This window comes from Leptonychotes weddellii, chromosome 6 (genome assembly GCF_054177405.1).
Source record: "Leptonychotes weddellii isolate Sample4059 chromosome 6, ASM5417740v2, whole genome shotgun sequence".
Lineage (NCBI taxonomy): Eukaryota > Metazoa > Chordata > Mammalia > Carnivora > Phocidae > Leptonychotes > Leptonychotes weddellii.
In genome coordinates, this window is record NC_138374.1 from 29817277 (window position 1) to 29838662 (window position 21386).

The window sequence follows — 21386 nt, forward strand, 5'->3', positions numbered from 1 at the left end:
TAATTGAAAGCAAGCTGCAATGGATAAATTAAAGTCAGACAAAAACTTCATAGGCTGATTTATCAAGAAGACAAAAACAAGCTTCAAAACACATGTAGGAAAGGGAGAAACAACAAAGTAGACTGTGGTGGAGATTTTATTATTCCTCTTTCAGTAATTCATAGAACAGAAAATCAGAAAAATCATACAGGACTCGCACAACACTATCTTCTAACAAGACCCAACTGACATTTACATAACACTCCCCCAACATCTGCAGAATGCACAATCTTTTCAAGTGCACAAGGAATATTCACTAAGACAAGCTATGTCTGATGCATAAAACAAGTCTCAAACTTAAAAAGGGCTGAAGCTGTATAATGTATATTATATGACCATAAAGGAATTAAATTGGAAATCATTTACAGAAACTTATCTGGCAAATTCTGAAATATTTGAAAATTAAAATGATACACTTCCAAATAAACATCAGTAAAGGCAATAACAAAAAAAAAAAAGAAAAAAACATCTGAAATGGAGCAAAAAATGAAAATACTGAAACTTGTGGAATATAGCTAAAGCATGGTTAGTGGGAAATTTATAAGCTTAATATACTTATATTAAAAGGATGAAAGGCCTAAAATCAGTGATCCACCTTAAAAAAAACTAGAAAAAAAGCAAAAAAAATCCAAAGTAAGAGGAAAAAAGTAAACAATGAAGAGCAAAAATAAATGAAATAGGAAACAGAGAGGAGGTAAAAATCAGTGAAATTAAAGGCATGTATTTTAAAAAATCAGTACAATTGATAAACTTCTGGTAAAACTGGTCAAGAAAAAAGAGAAGACAAAAATTACTAAAATCAGAAACGTAAGAGATGATCTCTATCCATATCACACATCCAGTAGACTTTAAAAGAATGAGAATATTAAGAATAATTTATTCCAATAAATCCAACAACACAGATGAAATGTAAAAACCTCTTGAAAGCATGCTACCAAAATGGACTCAAAAAGAAATAGAAGTGGTGGTGGGTATTGAGGAGGGCACGTTCTGCATGGAGCACTGGGTGTTGTGCACGAACAATGAATCATGGAACACTTTATCTAGAACTAATGATGTAATGTATGGGAATTAACATAAGAATAAAAAAAAAAAAAAAAAAAGAAATAGAAGGGCGCCTGGGTGGCTCAGTTGGTTAAGCGACTGCCTTCGGCTCAGGTCATGATCCTGGAGTCCCTGGATTGAGTCCCGCATCGGGCTCCCTGCTCGGCAGGGAGTCTGCTTCTCCCTCTGACCCTCCCGACCCTCCCCCCTCTCATGCACTCTCTCTCTCAGTCTCTCTCTCAAATAAATAAATAAAATCTTTAAAAAAAAAAAAAAGAAATAGAAAACTTCATGACCCTATGGCAATTAAAATAATGAATTTATATTTAAAAATTTACTCGGGGCGCCTGGGTGGCTCAGTCGGTTGAGCGGCTGCCTTCGGCTCAGGTTGTGATCCCGGGGTCCTGGGATCGAGCCCCACGTCAGGCTCCCTGCTCAGCGGAGAGCCTGCTTCTCCCTCTCCCTCTGCCTGCCTCTCTGCCTACTTGTGGTCTCTCTCTCTCTCTGTCAAATAAATAAATAAAATCTTAAAAAAAAAAAAATTTACTCAAAAATAACAACAAACCTCCATATTTGGTTTTTGTCAGTAGTTCTCTACTGGGGTCAACTTTGGCCCCCAGGCAACATTTCTGGTTGCCACAACTCGGGGTGGGGGTGGAGTGTGGCTCCTGGCATCTAGTGGGTAGGGAAGTTGTAAATATGCTACATTGCAGAGGAAAGTCTCCCACAACAATAATTACAAGGCCTAAAATGTCAATAGCACTGAGGTTGAGAAACTTTGCCTTTGATAATTTCACTAACAAGTTCTACCAAACATTTAAGGAAGAAATAATACTAATTCTACACAAATTCTTTCAGAATAGAGGGGGAAGAAATCATTCTCAATGCATTCAATGATGCCAGCATTATCCCAATACCAAAATCAGACCAAGATATTAAAAGAAAATTACAGACTAGTATCTTAAATGAAAATTCTTAACAAAATATTAGCAAATTGACTTCTGGTTTCTGGTCTAGCATGGAGGAAGCTTAGAAGCTGCCACTCCATCCTAACAAGTAAAAAAGTCAAACTAAAAAAATTAGTAACTTTTCTTGGACCTATCAAAGAAGTAAAGCCACAGGGCGAACTGTGCCCCCCAAAATGGAGATAGGTAGGTGGATATAAAGAAACAGAGCAGAAAGCCACGAGCACAAACGGCTGTGGGAACAAATCCCAGGGCAGGAAAACATGAACTATAATTCTATCATTGAAAAATGGCTGGAGGCACAGCGTGCACAGGTCTGAGAGCTACAACTACAAGAGGACCCAATCCCACATACTTCTGTTGAGTTTTACCTCCAGTAACTCTACCAGGTCTAGAGTGAAGATTAGAGAAAAATCCCCTCATGCTTCTAGCAGTAGGAGGGGAAAGGAACTATTTTTTTTTTTAATTTAAATTCAATTAACATATAGTATATTATTAGCTTAAGAGGCAGAGTTCAATGATTCATCAGTTTTATATAACACCCAGTGCTTATCACATCATGTGTCCTCCTTAATGTCCATCACCCAGTTACCCCATTCCCCCCCAACCCAGCAACCCTCAGTTTATTTCTATAATTAAGAGTCTCTTAGGTTTGTCTCCCTCTCTGATTTTGTCTTATTTTTCCCTCTCTTCCCCTATGATCCTCTGTTTTGTTTCTTAAATTCCACATATAAGTAAAATCATAATTGTCTTTCTCTAACTTATTTCACTTAGCATAATACCCTCTAGTTCCATCCACATCCTTGCAAACAGCAAGATTTCATTTTTTTGATGACTGAGTAGTATTCCATTGTATATATAGACCACTTCTTTATCCATTCACTGTTGGTGGACATCTTGGCTCTTTCCACAGTTTGGTTATTGTGGACATTGCTGCTATAAACACTGGGGTGCATGTACCCCTTCGGATCCCTACGTTTGTATCTTTGGGGTAAATACCCAGTAGTGCAATTGCTGGGTCATAGGGTAGCTCTATTTTCAACTTTTAGAGGAACCTCCATACTGTTTTCCAGAATGGCTGCACCACCTTGCATTCCCACCAACAATGTAGGAGAATTCCCCTTTCTCTGCATCCCCGCCAACATCTGTCCTTTCCTGACTTGTTAATTTTAGCCATTCTGACTGGTGTGAGGTGGTATCTCATTGAGGTTTTGATTTGGATTTCCCTGATGCCGAGTGATATTGAGCACTTTTTCATGTGTCTGTTGGCCATTTGGATGTCTTCTTTGGAAAAATGTCTGTTCATGTCTTCTGCCCATTTCTTGATTGGATTATTTGTTCTTTGGGTGTTGAGTTTGATAAGTTCTTTACAGATTTTGGAAGCTGAGGGTTGCTGGAGGGGAGGCAGGTGGGGGGATGGGGTGGCTGGATGATGGACAGTGGGAAGGGTATGTGTTATGTGGTGAGTGCTGTATATTGTGTAAGACTGATGAATCACAGACCTGTACCCCTGAAACAAATAATACATTATATGTTAATAATAAAAATACAAAAACCTCTTAAAAGTCTACTGAGTTCTGTTCTTATTGTTATATATATATATTAAAAATTTACTTATTTTTAGAGAGAGAGAGTGAGAGAGCATGAACAAGCAAGTGGGGGGGGGAGGTGCAGAAGTACAGGGAGAGAATCTCCAGCAGTCTCCCTCCCTGCTTAGCACAGAGCCCAACATGGGACTCAATCTCACGACTATTAGATCATGACCTGAGCCAAAATCAAGAGTCGGACACTTCATTGACTGAGCCACCCAGGTGCCCTGTTCTTACTGTTTTAAAATGAACCACCCAGTTAAAAAATGGCAAAAGATCTGAAGAGAGACCTCACTAAAGAAGATATATAGATGACAAGTAAACATAAGATGCTCCAACTCATATGTTAATAGGGAACTACAAGTTAAAACAACAGTAAGATACTACTGTGTACCTGTTAGAATGCTCAAAATCCAAAACACTGAGTAACAAATGCTGATGAGGATGTGGAGCAATAGAAACTCTCATTCACTGCTGATGAGAATGCAAAATGGTATACCCAGTTTGGAAGATAGTTTGGCTGTTTATTACAAAACTAAACATATTCTTACCATATGATCCAGCAATCAGAATCCTTGGCATTTACCCAAATGAAATGGAAATTTATATCCATAAAAAAAACCAAACCTGCCTGTGGATGTTTATAGCAGCTTTATTCATTAATGAATAAAGTGAAATTATTCCATAAAATACTATAATGTCATTATACATTTGTCAAAACTCTTAGAATGTACAACACCAAGAATACACCCTAATGTAAACTATGGACTTTGGGTAATTATGATGTGTCAGTGTAGATTCACTGATTGTAACAAATGTACCACATGGTGGTACAGGATGTCAACACTGCGAAGGTTGTGTGTGGGGTGGGGGACAGGAGGTATATAGAAACTCTCTGTACTTTCTGCTCAATTCTGATATGAATCCAACACTATTCTAAAAAAGTTTATCAATTAAAAAAATATATATGCAAACCAAATCCAGCAATATACAAAATGGATAATAACTGACTAACTGGGAGTTTATGCCAGGAATGAAAAGTTGATTTAACAATCAAAAAATGTTTTCAAATTAATAAGAAAAATTAATAAGAAAAACAGATTCCATCTGAGCTTTGCCTCATTTTAAAGGATGAAAAAACTAGATAACTAGCACCATCAGGTACCTGAGAGACATAAATTAAAATCTCTCAAGGATGGTATCACCTTAGCCTTCAAACTGTTTTCTACATATCATGTTCCAAATATTATATCCAGGTAATGAAGCAAAAGTAACTAGGCATGCACAGAGATAAAATAGCATCTAACAGAAACTAACAGAGGGGCACCTGGGGGGCTCAGTTGGTTAGGTGTCCAACTCTTTGATTTCAGCTCAGGCCACAATCTTGGGGTCATGAGATCAAGCCTCATGTGAGACTCCACACTTGGCAGGGAGTCTGCTTGAGATTCTCTCTCCCTTTCCCTCTGCCCCTCCCCCTATTCATGCTTGCACTGTCTCTCTCTTTCTCAAATAAATAAATCTTAAAAAAAAATTAGCAGAAATGATTTTCAATATAAACAGACCTCTAGAATTTGCAGACAGTGGAGTTATCAGACACAGGCTATGAAACAACTATACTTACTATGTTAAAGGAGATAAAGGCCAAGCTTGAAATTTCAGCAGGGAACTGTAAACTGTAAAAAGTGATACAGCAGATTTGAAAAAAAACCAGCTAGAAACATAAGAATTGAAAAACACAAATCTGACATTAGGAACTCAATGTATGGGGCTGTATTTTTAACACATTCTCTAGGTAATCCACTGTATTTAGGAACCAGAATCATAGACTATTATAATAAATCTTAATGTCCTTGTTTGCCAACCCACTTTTTTCTAATTTAGCTTCTATAATGCCTCCAAAATTACTTTTCTAATATATGAATTTGATGTCTCAGTACCTTATTTAAAAGTATTTTGGGGGACCCCTGGGTGGTTCAGTCGGTTAAGTGTCTGCCTTCGGCTTAGGTCATGTTCCCAGGGTCCTCGGATCGAGCCCCACATTGGGCTCCTTGCTTAGCGGGGAGCCTGCTTCTCTCTCTCTGCCTGCTCCCCCCTGCTTGTGCTCTCTCTCTCTGACAAATAAATAAAATCATTAAAATAAATAAATAAATAAATAAAATGTTTTTTAAAAAAGGTATTTTGGATAAAACCCAACTCTCTAATCTTGTGGCTAATGACCTTTCACCATCTATCCTATATCCCTGATATACTGGCCTACTAACTAAAAAAGTCTTGTGCATTCCTGTTGCTCATTCAATTTCCTCTTTCTGGGATGGCTTTCCCCATCTTGTCTACCTTGTAAACTCCTACCAGTTAGTATACTTCAGAACACAACTCATTATGTCATCCCTGAAAAGAATTAACTATTCTTTCATCTGTACTCTTCATACTTAGTTCACAACTCTACTATAGCACTCAAAATCATTAAAATTATATATGAAGCTATGTCTCCCCCCACAGTTATACTGGAATAATTCAAAGGCTAGGACTCATATTTATTTGTATCCCAAGAACCTGAACCAACATACACACTCAACATATGTTGAATAAATTATGCATTTACTGAAGTAAAAACCAGACAATCCTAGAGAAGAATCTAGAATCAGTTCAAGAATTTTGTCCTTCAATTTCTGCTAGAGAAAAGGCTTAGAGTTTGCTAACATGAGGTCACATGGTGAACTGGTAGCAGAATGGTATTCTGCCACACTCTGATGTCTTGGGCTCTGTAGCTAAAGGTATTTACCAGAAAGAAGGTGACTAGGAGGGAAATGTGAGAAAAGATCAGACTATAGGTTCAAAGGCAGGGTGGCCAGTGTCTTGGAATAGCTTCTTAAAGAAGTAAAATACTAGAACTGGGGAGAGTAAAGAATAAAATAGGAGCTTCTCTTCCAAAGACAACATGAAAACCAAAATAGCCTGACACATAAACTGACTTGACTTTGAGTTTCAGGAGACAGTGAGAACACCCCTTCTAAAGGAGCTAATGTTAAAGCTGCATCAATCATATTCCTATATGCTGTGAATAGTTTATAGACAGCCAGAATAATGTTTCAGAAATGGAAGTAACTTCCCATGTGGACCTCTCTACCACCTCAAGACCATGCCTGCCCAAGATAAAGAGGCTCTCTTACACAACTTGATCCAAGAGCCAGGAAACCATCACACTTGGAGTAGAGAGGATAAAGCCAATTATGATGCCTTTACTGATTCTAAATTTTATTCCAGAATCTGTGAAGTAGGAGAAATAAAATCCATCACATAACTCAACCTTAATTGAAACCTTGGGGCAAAACATTTAATCACCCCTTGGCAAACAGGAATGCCTTAGTAAACTTCATTTTGGTGAAGTTATTAGCACAATTCTGTTTGTTTAATTTGATGCCTAACATAATATACAAGTCTGACATAAAGACAGAATGAATACAACTTTTAATATAACTTTGATACAAAATGTATTTACAGAATCAAATAACAGGTAGTGAGTATTTTCAGACTGTAACCCTTTTCCAAGTCTCTGTCTCTGATGATAGCAAAAAACTTTCCTCCAAATCCCACCCAGTTCAATTTGTGAGAACTTACTGCTTTTATTCTTTTAGTTTTCTTTAACCAAAGCAAGTTTCTTTCTTAAGGCTTATACTTTTCTCCTCTCCAAGAAGCACAGGCTGAGCTATTATGAATTCCTCTCTCAACCTTCAGACCATACAAATTAACTTTTATGAAATCAATTTATTCACACATAGGAAAGACGATATTTTATCACTAACTATAAAATAAAGAACACACACGCAGCCAGAAAGGTAGTTATTGACTAGCTTCTCAAGGTGACATTACACTAGGTAACAAAGGTGAAAATAAAACAGGCAAGGGTGTAACAATTTTAAGGACTTTTCAAAAATAAATTCTGAACACAGTCCAGCCCCTCCACAATTTAAACACAAATAAGGAAGTAGGTACTTTTTGCACTACTCAAATTTTACACCAAAAGTATCTATATTTAAGCATAATTAAAGCCAACAAATTGTTTTCAAATATTCTAATGCTGCACACACCAATCAAGTTATTTTTTTACACCAATCAAGTTATTAACCAGAATATTAAGCTCTAACACGTTCACAATGTTATATATTTAAGTACTGCTCACAAAGCACACATATTCTAGTCCTTTTCATAATGTTATTGTTCCTGCAATAAAACATTTCAAAGGCAATGGCTTAACTGAGGAGAGTGACCTATTCTTTTAGATTTTTAAGACATTTTGAAGTGCTCAGATTAAGAAATCAGTGTCTTAAAAGTTTTTTCCCTTACCTATCAAAAGTTATGTGAAAGTGTTTCAACCTCTCAACTGAAACTTCACTCAGAAAAAGACATGAGTGATGAAAAACTGGAAACATCATCTAAGTATTACAATCTTATTTTCTTATTTAAAGATGCCAATATAAAAACAGTTCCTAGCAAAAAAAGATCTGTCAGTTTGATATAAATAGGGTATATTCAATCTAGTATGCAATCATGTTACAATTATACATAACATGGCTCATTTGTAATCATTCTTACTTGCAGTTTGGAGATCAGACGACAATGTAGCTACATTCCAACTTTGGCCAATTAATTTAGAAAAACCAAAAACTTAGGTCAATTGAATTACAATATAACTGAAATACTATTTATTATTAATAGATGCAATTTTTAATATGGCTCACCAACTGGTTCAAAAGGCCACAAGCAGGAATTTCACACCTGCAAGAGAACACATGTGATAATCCTCATAAAATAATATTATGAATATTCATGTGATTTGGGAACTGATTCAAGTTAAATGCCAAACGTGAGTCAGTTTGATTTTGCTATTATCCTAAAATGATTTTTATGTTGCTTTATGTTAACATGAAAAGCAATAAAACTGATCAGACCTTTAATAAAATTTACTATAATTAAAAAAAAAATTTAACCTACAAATATTTCTCACTTATGAACTTCATGTATCTCTGAAAAGTTATGGGTGCAAAACAAGGAAAGATAAATAAGGCAAAAAAAATTTATATATATATAGTGACATTCTGTTCTTGAAATGAGTAAAAAATATATATATATAATACCATATATGTAAAAATATACACAATTATATGTGCTTCCACACAAAAAATGAATTTTAAAAGGCCTAAAAATGTGAAGGGAAAGTGAAATGAGACATATCTTCCTATAATGTCTTACATTTTTATAGAGAATGTAATCATGTGTTAATTGTGTAATTAATAATTAAGAAAAAAGTTTGTAAATAAAACCTTAATTTTCTATATAGTTACTTTATAATCTTATAGAGGTCGTTCCACTAAAAAGAAAATTCTGGCCCAATAATATAGTCATACTTAAGAATATATCAACTCCTTTCTGAATATCTGCTTTAAAAAATTTTTATCCTATGAAATACTCTTCATCCTCTAATCTCTCAATAAATCTTACTATTTTGCCATTCATAAAGCAAGTAAGGAATCCTTAGAAAGCCCAGCAGAACGTACTTTCCTTCTGTATTTTTATCACTGCCTCACTTTTTCAGGCACTTTTACACTGGAATTACTAGCTCCCTTCATTTTCTACAGCCTGAATAGCGTAAGGCCCTGCCCTAAAACACGAAAGATGTATCCTGGGGCACCTGGGTGGCTCAGTCAGTTAAGCATCTGCCTTCAACTCTGGTCAAGCCCCGCATCAGGCTCCAAGCCCAGTACGGAGTCTGCTTCTCCCTCTCCCTCTGCTTCTCCCCACACCTCCCCCTACCGCGCTCGAGCACTCTCTCTCAAATAAAATCTTAAAAAAAAAAGAAAGAATGAATGAAAGATGTGCCCTAACATTCTTCATGTCTTTACTGATCCTTCATTTTTGATTTCTGACTCTCAACATATAATATTCATTCAAAAGGAGTACATGGTAAAGGATCTCAAACAACTTTTATGTTAATAATGTTTTACAGAGTTTAAAATTCAGGGCTGTGAAAAACATGTTTTCAAGTGGCAACAGAGACACAAAGTTATAAATTTACTGTTACTAATAAAAGAAAATCATGCCCACCTTGAAAATGACAACTGCAGGGAAGAGGAGAGCAAAGTCAGACAAATGGGGAGGAGAGCACATACATACAAACAGGGAAAGACAAAGCAGAAAGGGAGAGGCAGAAACACGTTCCATTCATGGAAAGATACATATTTTGAGGGGGCGGGGTAAAGGATCAGAAGAACAAAGACTTCACTATCTACCATACCCCCCAGAAAACAAACAACCATGGAAAAGGCACCCAAATAACACACTAACCTACACGTCACTGGAAAGTTCAAAAATTAAAAGGAGCAGGTAGGAGATATCATCATTTGTAAAAGGCCAGACAAAGGACTACAGAGGAGAGCACTGCATCAACTCCACTCCCTCGTCCCACATGAAAATAAGAGTTGTTCTTTCCCTGACCCCTCATCAAATTTTCACACAATATATATGAAAGAGAGAATGTGACGTCTTCGCTTTCCAAAATGAAAATAACTAATTAAAGTATACAGCATATAAATAAACAGATAATTATCCAACCAGTAATTTATTTAGAGACCTGTTGCAAAATGTTAGTTTACATAAAGATATAAAAGTATGCACATGCATATTTAACGTAAACTATCATAAAGTCAAGAATACAAACCTTCAATAGCAAGACCACTGTTTTGCCTCTAGAGGGCGAACTTGGTCTTCTGGAAAACTCTAGACAAGAGAAGTTACTTTCAGACTTTACGAAAAAATGTTAAAATTTAAGATGTTGAGATAGCAAAAATTCCCAAACTTTCTTGGTTAACAGTACCCTTAGCATACCATTAATTTTTTCAAGGTTCCCCCTAAACCAAGAGAAATACCTAAGTATTCTGTTTAATAAGTAGTTATGCCCAACAATTTAATAAGGATTTATGTCCTAACACTTAGTAGTCATTTGATAAAATACACATAAATTGAAGGGAAAAAGGCTTTCATTCTTAAATAACCACAATTACTAATTAGGCATGTATGCTTCTTGTGCACTGTATAATTTCACAAATCTTGAAATCAGATTGGACCCGGTCACACTCATTTCCTGTTGAACACTGATTTTTGCACAGTATCTGACTTTCATGACAGCAACCTCAGAAAACCAGATTTACAAAGATATGATGCCACAGAAAAAAAATATAGTGCCAAAACTGTGTATAACTTCAAGCTAACAGTCTGCACTGTAACCACCAGACATGGAATATCACTGAGCCAGCCACTGTTCCCCAGTGCCTTAGCTGTAGCACATGGAGTACCCAGGTTCACAGGCTGGAAAACACAACACTACAGTTTCAAGTCCCAGCAGCTATATAAACTAGTCAATATTTTAATTGTAAATAAAATTAACTACAACAGATGTTTTTAAAGATTTAAAATTTTTCTTCTATTAATAGCCAGGGAAACCAGTTTTTCTTTGATCAATAAAAGGAACTCTATTAAATCCTTAATGGAAGGTATTTTTTCCAATTTGAATGATGATTATTGTCTTAATGTGATTATTTTTATACACCATGGTTGTGTTGAATCTGAAAAACTACAACTTCGGGAAGGAGAGAGATAGGAAATGTATTACATACATATCTCCTTCTGAGCAACAACTTCTCAGAACTTAGAAATGCCTGCAAACTGATCAGTCTCACTCATCTCCTAGTACTGATGGAGCCCAAGTTCAGGAGTCAAGCAAGATCTGAAATTCTTAAGAGCTTCAGAACATGGACATTAATACAGATATTAGAAGAACTGACTCCAAAATTACTAGAAACAGATTATACATCCACCTATCTCACAAAGTCCTTGGTTCAGTCAGAACACCAGAAAAGTGACCAAAGACGGTGTTCAACCTCAGAAGTTACTCAGCTTTTGCTTTCTACTGTTTCACCGACTGACAACTCCCTGCATCCATAAAATCTGTGCCACTGGCAAACGCTACCATATTCAATTAGAAGTCAAAGTATGTGGTAAGACTGCTTAGCTAAGAAGAAAAACAAAAAACCAAAAAGCTCTCCAAGAAATAACTAGGAAAAAAAAAAAATCAATGTTCTATCACTTTTGAGAATTTTCACAACCATAAAAGATAACTGAAAATAGTGGGTGTTTTTTTAAAAAAAAATTAAGGTTACTACAAATATCTAATAACCCCCAAAATTTTATATGTAGAAAAAGTATGAATGAAAGTGGAATATGATTATCAAGAAAAAATACTTGAAAAGCTAAGACAAACCACGTGGCGATATTAGTACTTACCTGTTGAATGATTCTGGAAGTTTTTTGAAGATTCTCTCTAGGAGGGACTTTACCAAATAATTTCCAGCCAGGAGCACTATGAACAACTGATTTGAGTTCCTTTGTCCTTTTTGGAAAAAGGTTTCTGAAACACAGAAAAGTTACATGAATTGTGTTTTTGGTAACCAGAGCAATATTTAATAATTTTTAAAGTATGTTTATACCCAAGACAAACACAAAATACATTTAAATTAAATTCTTTCTTTTTATTTTTTTAAAGGTTTTTTTATTTTTAAGTAATCTCTACACCCAACACGGGACTTTAACTCACAACCCTGAGATCAAGAGTTTCATGCTCCACCAACTGAGCCAGCCAGGTGCCTCTAAATGAAATTATTTCCACTACTTATACAACTGACTATTAGACTAACAAGACTTACTTAAGAATACCTGACTTATAGAGAAATTCTAGAAAAATTATCAACAGAGATACTAGATAAACAAATTGGGAGAAAAATGATAGCTGTAAATAAAATGTAACTATCTGCTTTGGATCAGTTACAAAGTATACTAGAACTGACTATACCTGTACTTGGTAATAAAAGCCAAGAATCTGAGAACAAAAAAGTTAAAGAGAATCTGTATAAAATAGGTAAAGTAATAACATTTTTTTGGGAAAATACTATTTAATTATTTTCAGTAATAATTTGTTATGATTTGCAATAACAGGGCATCTACTGATCCTCCATTGCTATAATATATGTTTATGTAGATTGTTTTCCTAGGACAGATATGTACAAGAAAGCTTAGTGCCAAAGACTCAATAAACAGCCTTGGAAGAAAGAATCTCCTGGGCGCCTGGGTGGCTCAGTCAGTTGAGCGTCTGACTTCGGTTTCAGCTCAGATCCTGGTCTCAGGGGTCATGGGACTGAGCTCCACATCGGACTGGGCGCTCAATGTGAAGTCTACTTGGGATTCTCTCTCCCTCTCCCTCTGCCCCTCCCGCTCCTGCTTTCTCTCTAAAATAAATAAATAAATCTTTGAAAGATTAAAAAAGAAAGAATCTCTCACTGATGTATCTTTCTAAAGGAAACCTGTACAAGGATCAAGGATTTTTTTTTTAGAAGACTTTTTATTTATTTATTTGAGACAGAAAGCACACAAGAGCACAAGAAGGGGGAGGGTCAGAGGGAGACGGAGAAGGAGATTCCTCGCTGAGCAGGGAGTCCAATGCGGGGCTCAATCCCAGGACCCTGGGATCATGACCTGAGCTGATGCCGGACGCTTAACTGACAGAACCACCCAGGTGCCCCCAAGGATCAAGGATTTTACTTATTTATCTCTAGGCCCTTACCAACCAAAATAAGTATCTATAGCAGATATAAGCAGGAATGATATTCAAAATATGTATCTATCAATAAAGCATGACCAGGGCACCCTCAGAAAGGTACTGATGAATCCAACCGAATAGGAACCCTTCTTATAAGCTATAAGTGATCATTAAGCAAATTTTTTTTAATGTTTTATTTATTTATTCATGAGAGTCAGAGAGAGAGAGAGAGAGAGACAGAGAGGCAGAGGCAGAGGGAGAAGCAGGCTCCCCGCCTAGCAGGGAGCCCGATGTGGGACTCGATCCCAGGACCCTGGGATCATGACCTGAGCCGAAGGCAGACGCTTAACCATCTGAGCCACCCAGGCGCCCCTCATTAAGCAAATTTTTAATTTGCACATATAGTTACAAATTATTTGAAGTCCTAAATAACTTGATTTATCCACATTCAAAAGATCATATATCTGTTCTTAAAAGTAATTATTGTGATAAAAAGGAGTTAAGTTTTTAAAGCCTAATGTTAAAGCCATTCTTTGAGTTTAGAAAGATATCAATGGACTCCTACAAAAGAATGTGGACTAATCCCTAATAAAGAGACACTCCCATTTCCTTGCGTGTGCAATGGAAGTGAACTGATGACAATGTAGAGTCATTTCTATTTAGGATGCTTTAGAAGTTTCATCTCTGAAACTATATATAGTGACTCAAATCTCTACTTAATAAGATCTCTAGATTGGAGGTTTTTAATAATGATTATACTGAGGACTGGTATATTTATAACATACAATTTCAAGCCTCAAAGGATGGCCTATTAATTTAAATAATATTTGATATCTTGTGTGTAATAAGAGAATTTCTATGAGCGTTTCTCCTTCAAAATGAACATGAAACTGTTAAATTTTCTTAATAGAGGGCACTTAAAAAGACACAGAAGGAGAAAGGAGCTCTCCTGTGGTTTCCAGCTGCTGCAGAGTGGGTAGCAGAACTCTACTCAGTCACGTGCCCAGGACATGTAGTCTTTCAGCAAATTTGCAGCAATGGCCAACTCAACCTGGAGATGGCTTCTGTAGCCCTCTTGATATGGAAACTAGCACCCCAAAGGCTTCCTGCTGGTAGGGATATACCAGTTCCCTCAGTAAGCCCCACATAGCTCACCTGTACTCCCTGGACAGTTCTCACCAGCCAAGCTATGCTCCCCCTACCAGCCCCTCTGTGGCTTGCCTATATCACAAAGGTTTGCCATCCAGCCATGCTAAACACAGGAGAAAAATCTTTGTCACCATGGTTTATGCAAAAAATTACTGAATATGACATCAAAGTCATTATCCATAAAATAAAAATTTTTAATTTTTTTAGGAGATTTTATTTGAGAGAGTGCACATGTGCACAAGCAGGGGGAAGAGCAGGGGGAGAGGGAGAAGCCGACTTCACGCTCAGCAAGAAGCCTGATGTAGGGCTCGATCCTGGGACCCTGGGATCATGACCTGAGCTGAAGGCAGACACTTAACCGACTGAGCCACCCAGGCACCCCCAAAATAAAACATTGAAAAACTGGCCTTAATCAAATTTAAAACAAATTTAAATCAAATTTGCAGTTCAAAAGCATCACTGACGCAAAATGTAAGAATAGTAGGATGTAGAGGTCAGTTCCTCCCCCAAAGTAAAAACTGAGCTGGAAAGAGCAATTGTAATCAACCGTTTCAGAACTCTAGAAACTTATTAACAAACAGGGAAGTACATGAAGGAAGAGAGTGCTGATCCTTCCTAAGTCTAGAGGTGTAAACCAACCACCTTCCCTCAATTCCTCAGCCCTTCCTTCCGTAGCAGCGGGGATTGGGATCCCATGTTTCTGAAGTGGTTGATGCATCAGGAGGGATAACAGGGTTCATGTCTTTCTAAAATTTGGAGTTATGAATTTGGGTTGGCCTAGCAGTGCCTTGAGGGACAGCACAGACATCTGTATCAGTTCAGTCATCTTGCAGCAGTGGCTTCTACTGGTGGTGTCTACCGGAACATTAAAAAAGATAAAACTCTTGGGCGCCTGGGTGGCTCAGTCGGTTAAGCATCTACCTTTGGCTCAGGTCATGATCCCAGGGTCCTGAAATCGAGTCCCACATCAGGCTCCCTGCTCAGCTGGGAGCCCTCTTCTCCCTCCGCCTGCCGCTCCCTCCCCCCGCCCCACTTGTGCTTTCTCTCTCTGACAAATACAATCTTAAAAAGGAAAAAAGATAAAACTCTTTTTGTCCCTCTTTTTGAGTCACACATTTACAGAAAAAATCTTTTTCAAGCTACCAGTTGACTGCAGAAATAAGAACAGAAACTTGTGACATCACACAAAAAGAATTATATACTTTGCAAAATAGTTTGGAAACATCACAAATGGATGACTCTAGCACTCAACAAGCAAAATAAGCAATCACTGAAGAGTTAATAGATTTACAGAATACCACATTATTGTAATCGGAATATCCAGGTCTCAACAAAAAATTACAATACACACAAAGAAAGAACAAAGTATGAACCATTCACAGGAGCAAGATTTGACAAAAACATCCCTGAGAAGTCCAGACAGTGGAACTACTACTCAAAGATGTTAAATTAACTGTCTCAAATATACCAAATAAACTAAAGGAAACCACAAAGAAATCGGGAGTGGGGAATGCATGAACAAAATAAGAATATCAACAAGGAAAAAGTATTATAGAAAGGAAGCAAACAAATTCTAGAGTTGAAAACTAGCATAACTAGAATGAAATATTTCTTTTTTAAAAAAATATTTTATTTATTTTTTTGGGGACACCTGGGTGGCTCGGTTGGTTAAGCATCTGCCTTCAGCTCAGGTCAGGATCCCAGGGTCCTGGAATCAAGTCCCACATTGGGATCCTTGCTTAGCAGGGAGACTACTTCTTCCTCTCCCTCTGCCTGCCACTCCTCCTGCTTATGGGTGCTCTCTCTCTGACAAATAAATAAATAAAACCTTAAAAAAAAAAAAAAACAAGGATAAAGAGAAAATTTAGAAAACAGCAAGAGAGAAGCAAATACCACAAACAAGATTAATGACAAATTTTTCATCAGAAACCATGGGGGCCAGAAGGTAGTGGGATAATATATTTAAAGTTCTAAAAGAAAAAAGTAGCAACTACAAATTCTATATGCAGCAAATCTATCATTCAAGAATGAAAGAGAAATGAAGACATTTCTAGATAAACAAAAGTTGAAGGAGTTCATTACCAACAGACCTGAGCTGTAAGAAATGCTAAAGGGAGCTCTTCAGGCTGAAATGAAAAGTAACCAGAGAGTAACTCAAAGCCATGAGAAGAAATAAGTAACATTAGTAAAATTAACTACATAGGTAAATGTCAAAGCCAGTATTATTGTACTTTCGGTTTGTAACAACACTTTTTTTTCCTATATGATTCACAAGGCAAATGTATAAAACAATATTTATAAATTTATGCTAATAGACACACAATGTATAAACATGTAAGCCCTGACAATAACAATATAAAGGAGGAGGGACAGAGATGTGTAGCAGTGTGTATACTAATGAAACTAACTTGGTATTATTCAAAATAGGTTGCTGTAAGTTTAAGATGTTACCTATAATCCTTTTTTTTTAAAACTTTTTAAAAAACATTTTATTTATTTATTTGACAGACAGAGACACAGCAAGAGAGGGAACACAAGCAGCGGGAGTGGGAGAGGGAGAAGCAGGCTTCCCGCCAAGCAGGGAGCCTGATGCGGGGCTCGATCCCAGGACCCTGGGATCATGACCTGAGCTGAAGGCAGACGCTTAACGACTGAGCCACCCAGGACCCCATGTTACTTGTAATCCTTAAAGTTACTGCTAATAGGTTAAAAATATGCAGAAAAGGAAAGAAGGGAATCAAAATGGTCCACTACCAAAATTCAACTAAATACCAAAAAAGTGGTAATGGAGGAACGGATGAACAAAAACCATAAAAGACATACTGAAAACTAATAGCTAAATGCAGAAGTAAATCCTTCCTCACCAACAATTAGTTTAAATATAAGTCGATTAAACTCTCCACCCAAGAGATATTGGCAGATTGAATTAAAAACTGTCTATATGCTGTCTTCAAGAGACTCTTTTTTAATCAAAATACAGCTGACAATAAGAGACTCATTTTATTTATCTTTTTAGAGAGGGAACGGGGGGTGGGAAGAGGAGGAGAGGGAGAGAGAATCCTAAGCGGGCTCCATTCCCATAGTGCCCCGCACTATGCGGGGCACAATATCACAATCCTGAGATCATGACCTAAGCTGAAATCAAGAGCTGGACACTTAACCAGCTGAGCCACCCAGGCACCCCAAAAAACTTACTTTAGATAAAAAGATACAAAGAAGTTGAAAATTTTAGAATGGAAAATTATACTGAAAGCACATAATAACCAAAAGAGACCTGGAGTGGGTATGTCAGGCAAAGTAGTCATAAAGTCAAAGAAGGTTATAAGACACAAAGGAGAACATTTTATGTCGAAAAAAAGTTAATCCAATAAAAAGATATAACCATTATAAACATATATGCACCTAACAACAGAGCCCTAAAATATGTGAAACAAAACTGACAATATTGAAGGGAGAAATAGACAGTTCTACAATAATAACTGGAGATGTCGGTAGCCTACTCTCAATACACAGAACAACCAGACAGATCAAAAAGTAAAAGACTAAAACATTATAAATCAATTAGACCCAACAGGCATACACAGCACACTCCCCCCAACAGTAAAAATACACATTCTCAAGGGCACACAGGACATCTTCCAGGATGAACTGTATGTTAACCCACAAAGCAAGTTTTAATAAGCTTAAAAAGATTGAAATCATGCAAAGTATCTTTTTCAACCAAAGTAAAATGAGACTAGAACTCAGTAACAGAAAAAAATTAGAAAATTCACCAATATGTGGAAATTAAACAAAACAGTCTTAAATGACCTGTAGGTGAAAGAAAAAAATCACAAGTTTACCTAGAAAACACCTTGGGGAAAAAAAAAGAAAAGAAAACACGCTGAGATGAATTTAAACAAACACAACATAACAAAACTTATGAGATACAGCTGAGGGGGAAATTTACAGTTGTAAATATTAAAAAAGAACCATCTCTTATCAATTACTTAATGGCACACATGAAGAAACCAGAAAAAGAAGAGCAAACTAAACCCAAAGCCGGCATAAGGAAAGAAATAATAAAGATCAGAGTGAGTATAAATGAAACAGAGAATAGAAAAATAGAGAAAAAAATTTTTAAAGCTGGTTATTTGAAAAGATCAACAAAATTGACAAATCTTTAGCTAGATGACTAAGAAAAAAAGAGGGAAGATTCAAATCACTAAAAGCAGAAATAAAAGTGGGAAATTACTACCAATAAAAAGCAGTGTATGTGAATACCATGAACAACTGTTCATAGTCTAGTGTTAGGAAAAAAGCAAATCATAAACAACAATTAGGTACCAACCACACCCACTAGGGATGGCTATTATTTATAAAACAACAACAACAAAATAACAAGTTTGCAAGGATGTGGAAAAACTGGAACGGTGGGCATGTAAAATGGTGAAACAGCTTGGAAAACATTGCTGGTAGGAATGTTAGGTGGTACAGGCATTTTGAAAAACAATTTGGTAGTTTCTTTTATAAGTAAGACACAAAGTTACCATACAACCCAACATTTCCACTCCTAGATGTCTACCCAAGAGAAATGAAAACATATGTCCACATGAAGGCTTACAAGGGAAGGCTCATAGAAGAAGTATTCATAATAGCCAAAATGTGAAGACAAGGGGCGCCTGGGTGGCTCAGACGGTTAAGCGTCTGCCTTCAGCTCAGGTCATGATCCCAGGGTGCTGAGATTGAACCCTGCATGGGGCTCCCTGCTTGGCATGGAGCCTGCTTCTCCCTCTCCTTCTACTGCTCCTCCTGCTTGTGCTCTCTCGCTCTCTCTGTCAAATAAATAAAATCTTAAAAAAAACAAAAACAAAAAATAAAATGTGAAGGTAAGCTAAATATCCAGCAACTACTGAATGTATAAACAAAATATATATTCACGCAATGAAATCCTATTCGGCAATAAAAAGGAATGCGATAATTGATACATGCTACAACATGGATGAACTCAAAATATGCCCAATGAAAGAAGTCAGATGTATAAGACCATGTGTATAATTTTGTTTATATGAATGTGCAAAAAAGGCTACTCTACAAAGTAGATTAGTGGTTGCGTGGGGTAGAAATGGGTATTGACTATAAATGGGTTCAAATGATCTCTGGTATGGCAGAAATGGTCTGCAGCTATATTTCAGTAATGACTGTACAACTATATAAATTTAATATAATTGAATTGTACTCTTAAAATGGATGACTTTTATGGAATGTTAACTCTACCTCAATAAAGCTGTTAATTAAAAGACTATTTAAACTAACAACCAAATATAGAGGGTTGACACTGCCAAAAGTTGGTCTTTCATCAAGTTTAGTAAAATAGACAAAACTTCTAGTGGGATTTATGCAAAAAAGAACAGGAATAAATAAATTAGGAGTAAAGAGAAGAACATAAAATCAGATGCAGCAAAAATTTTAAAGGGAAGAGAATCTATAAACAAGTCTATGCCAATAATTTAGAACATTTCTCAAGGAGCGCCTAGGTAGCTTAGTTGGTTAAGCATCTGCCTTCGGCTCAGGTCATGATCTCAGGTCCTGGGATGGAGCCCCAGACGGGTTCTCTGCTCATCGGGGAGCCCAGCCTGCTTCTCCCTCTCCCTCTGCCTGCTGTTCTGCCTGCTTGTGCGCAAGCACGTGCGCTCTCTGTCAAATAAATAATAAAATCTTAAAAAAAAAAAATTTCTCAAAATGGACAGAACTTTGTAAAAATATAATTTATCAAAACAGACTTAGAAGAAACAGAAAATATCAAGAGTCCAAAAGTCATTTTAAAAACTGAAATGAGGGGCGCCTGGGTGGCTCAGTTGGTTAAGCGACTGCCTTCGGCTCAGGTCATGATCCTGGAGTCCCTGGATCAAGTCCCGCATCGGGCTCCCTGCTCAGCGAGGAGCCTGCTTCTCCCTCTAACCCTCCCCGCTCTCATGTACTCTCTCTCTCTCTCATTCTCACTCTTTCAAATAAATAAATAAATCTTTAAAAACAAACAAAAACAAACAAAAAAACTGAAATGAAAGTTAAAATTTCTCCCCCCTCAAAATCAGGCATGTTACTTTTCTTTTTTTAAGATTTTTTATTTATTTGACAGAGAGAGAGAGAGCACAAGCAGGGGGAGCAACAGGCAGAGGCAGAGAAGCAGACTCCCCATGGAGCAGGGAGCCCTACATGGGGCTCGGTCCCAGGACCCTGGTATCATGACCTGAGCCCAAGGCAGACACTTAACGACTGAGTCACCCAGGTGCCCCATGGCATGTTAGTTTTACATGAGAGTTCTCCCAAATTTTTCCAGATACAGATTGCACCAATACTGTATCAACTGTTTTTGAGAATGAAAGAGAGAATAATCTTTAATCATATCTGTAAAGCCAATATGAACTCAGTAACAAAACCGGGCATGAACAGCTTAAGAGAGTAAAATTACAGACCAATCTAACTCATGAACACAGAAGAAATATACTAAACAAAATATCAGCAAACTAAATATAATCTGTAAAGACAGAATACATCATGACTAGGTTGGATTTGTCTCAGGAATGCAAAGGTAGTCAAACATTACAAGATCTTAAATGTTATTCAATACATTACAAAAAAAAAAGGAAAAAAAACCTCTGATAATCTCAATGCTAAAAAAAAAGATGGTAAAGTCAAACATTCCATTCACAACAGAAACTACAAAAGACAACTAGAAGAGAACTTAAGGACACCTACCAAAAATCTACAGTAAGTGTCTTTTTTTTTTTTAAGATTTATTTATTTATTTATTTATTTGAGAGAGAGGAGGGGCAGAGGAAGAGGGAGAGAATCTCAAGCGGACTCCCAGCTGAGCACAGAGCCTGATGCAGGGCTCAATCCCACAACACTGAGATCATGAACTGAGCTGAAATCAAGAGTTGGATGCTTAACCAACTGAGCCACTCAGCTGCC

The 21386-nt window shown here is 36.8% G+C and overlaps 1 protein-coding gene across 4 annotated transcripts in view; it reads right to left on the minus strand.

Annotated features, from left to right (window-relative positions):
• TBC1D12 (TBC1 domain family member 12) overlaps positions 1 to 21386 on the minus strand; it is a 123142-nt gene that overhangs the window by 46386 nt on the left and 55370 nt on the right. For 2 of the 4 annotated variants that reach the window (XM_081823801.1, XM_081823799.1), the window contains exon 2: positions 11975 to 12098. Coding sequence is in view for 1 of the 4 variants with exons in the window: in XM_081823799.1 (XP_081679925.1) it covers positions 11975 to 12098 (124 nt within the window). In the remaining 3 variants the exon portion in view is untranslated. Of the gene's footprint in view, positions 1 to 8376; positions 8414 to 10352; positions 10408 to 11974; positions 12099 to 21386 lie in introns of those variants that run through there. The other 2 variants (XM_081823800.1, XM_081823802.1) reach the window with 2 other exon arrangements.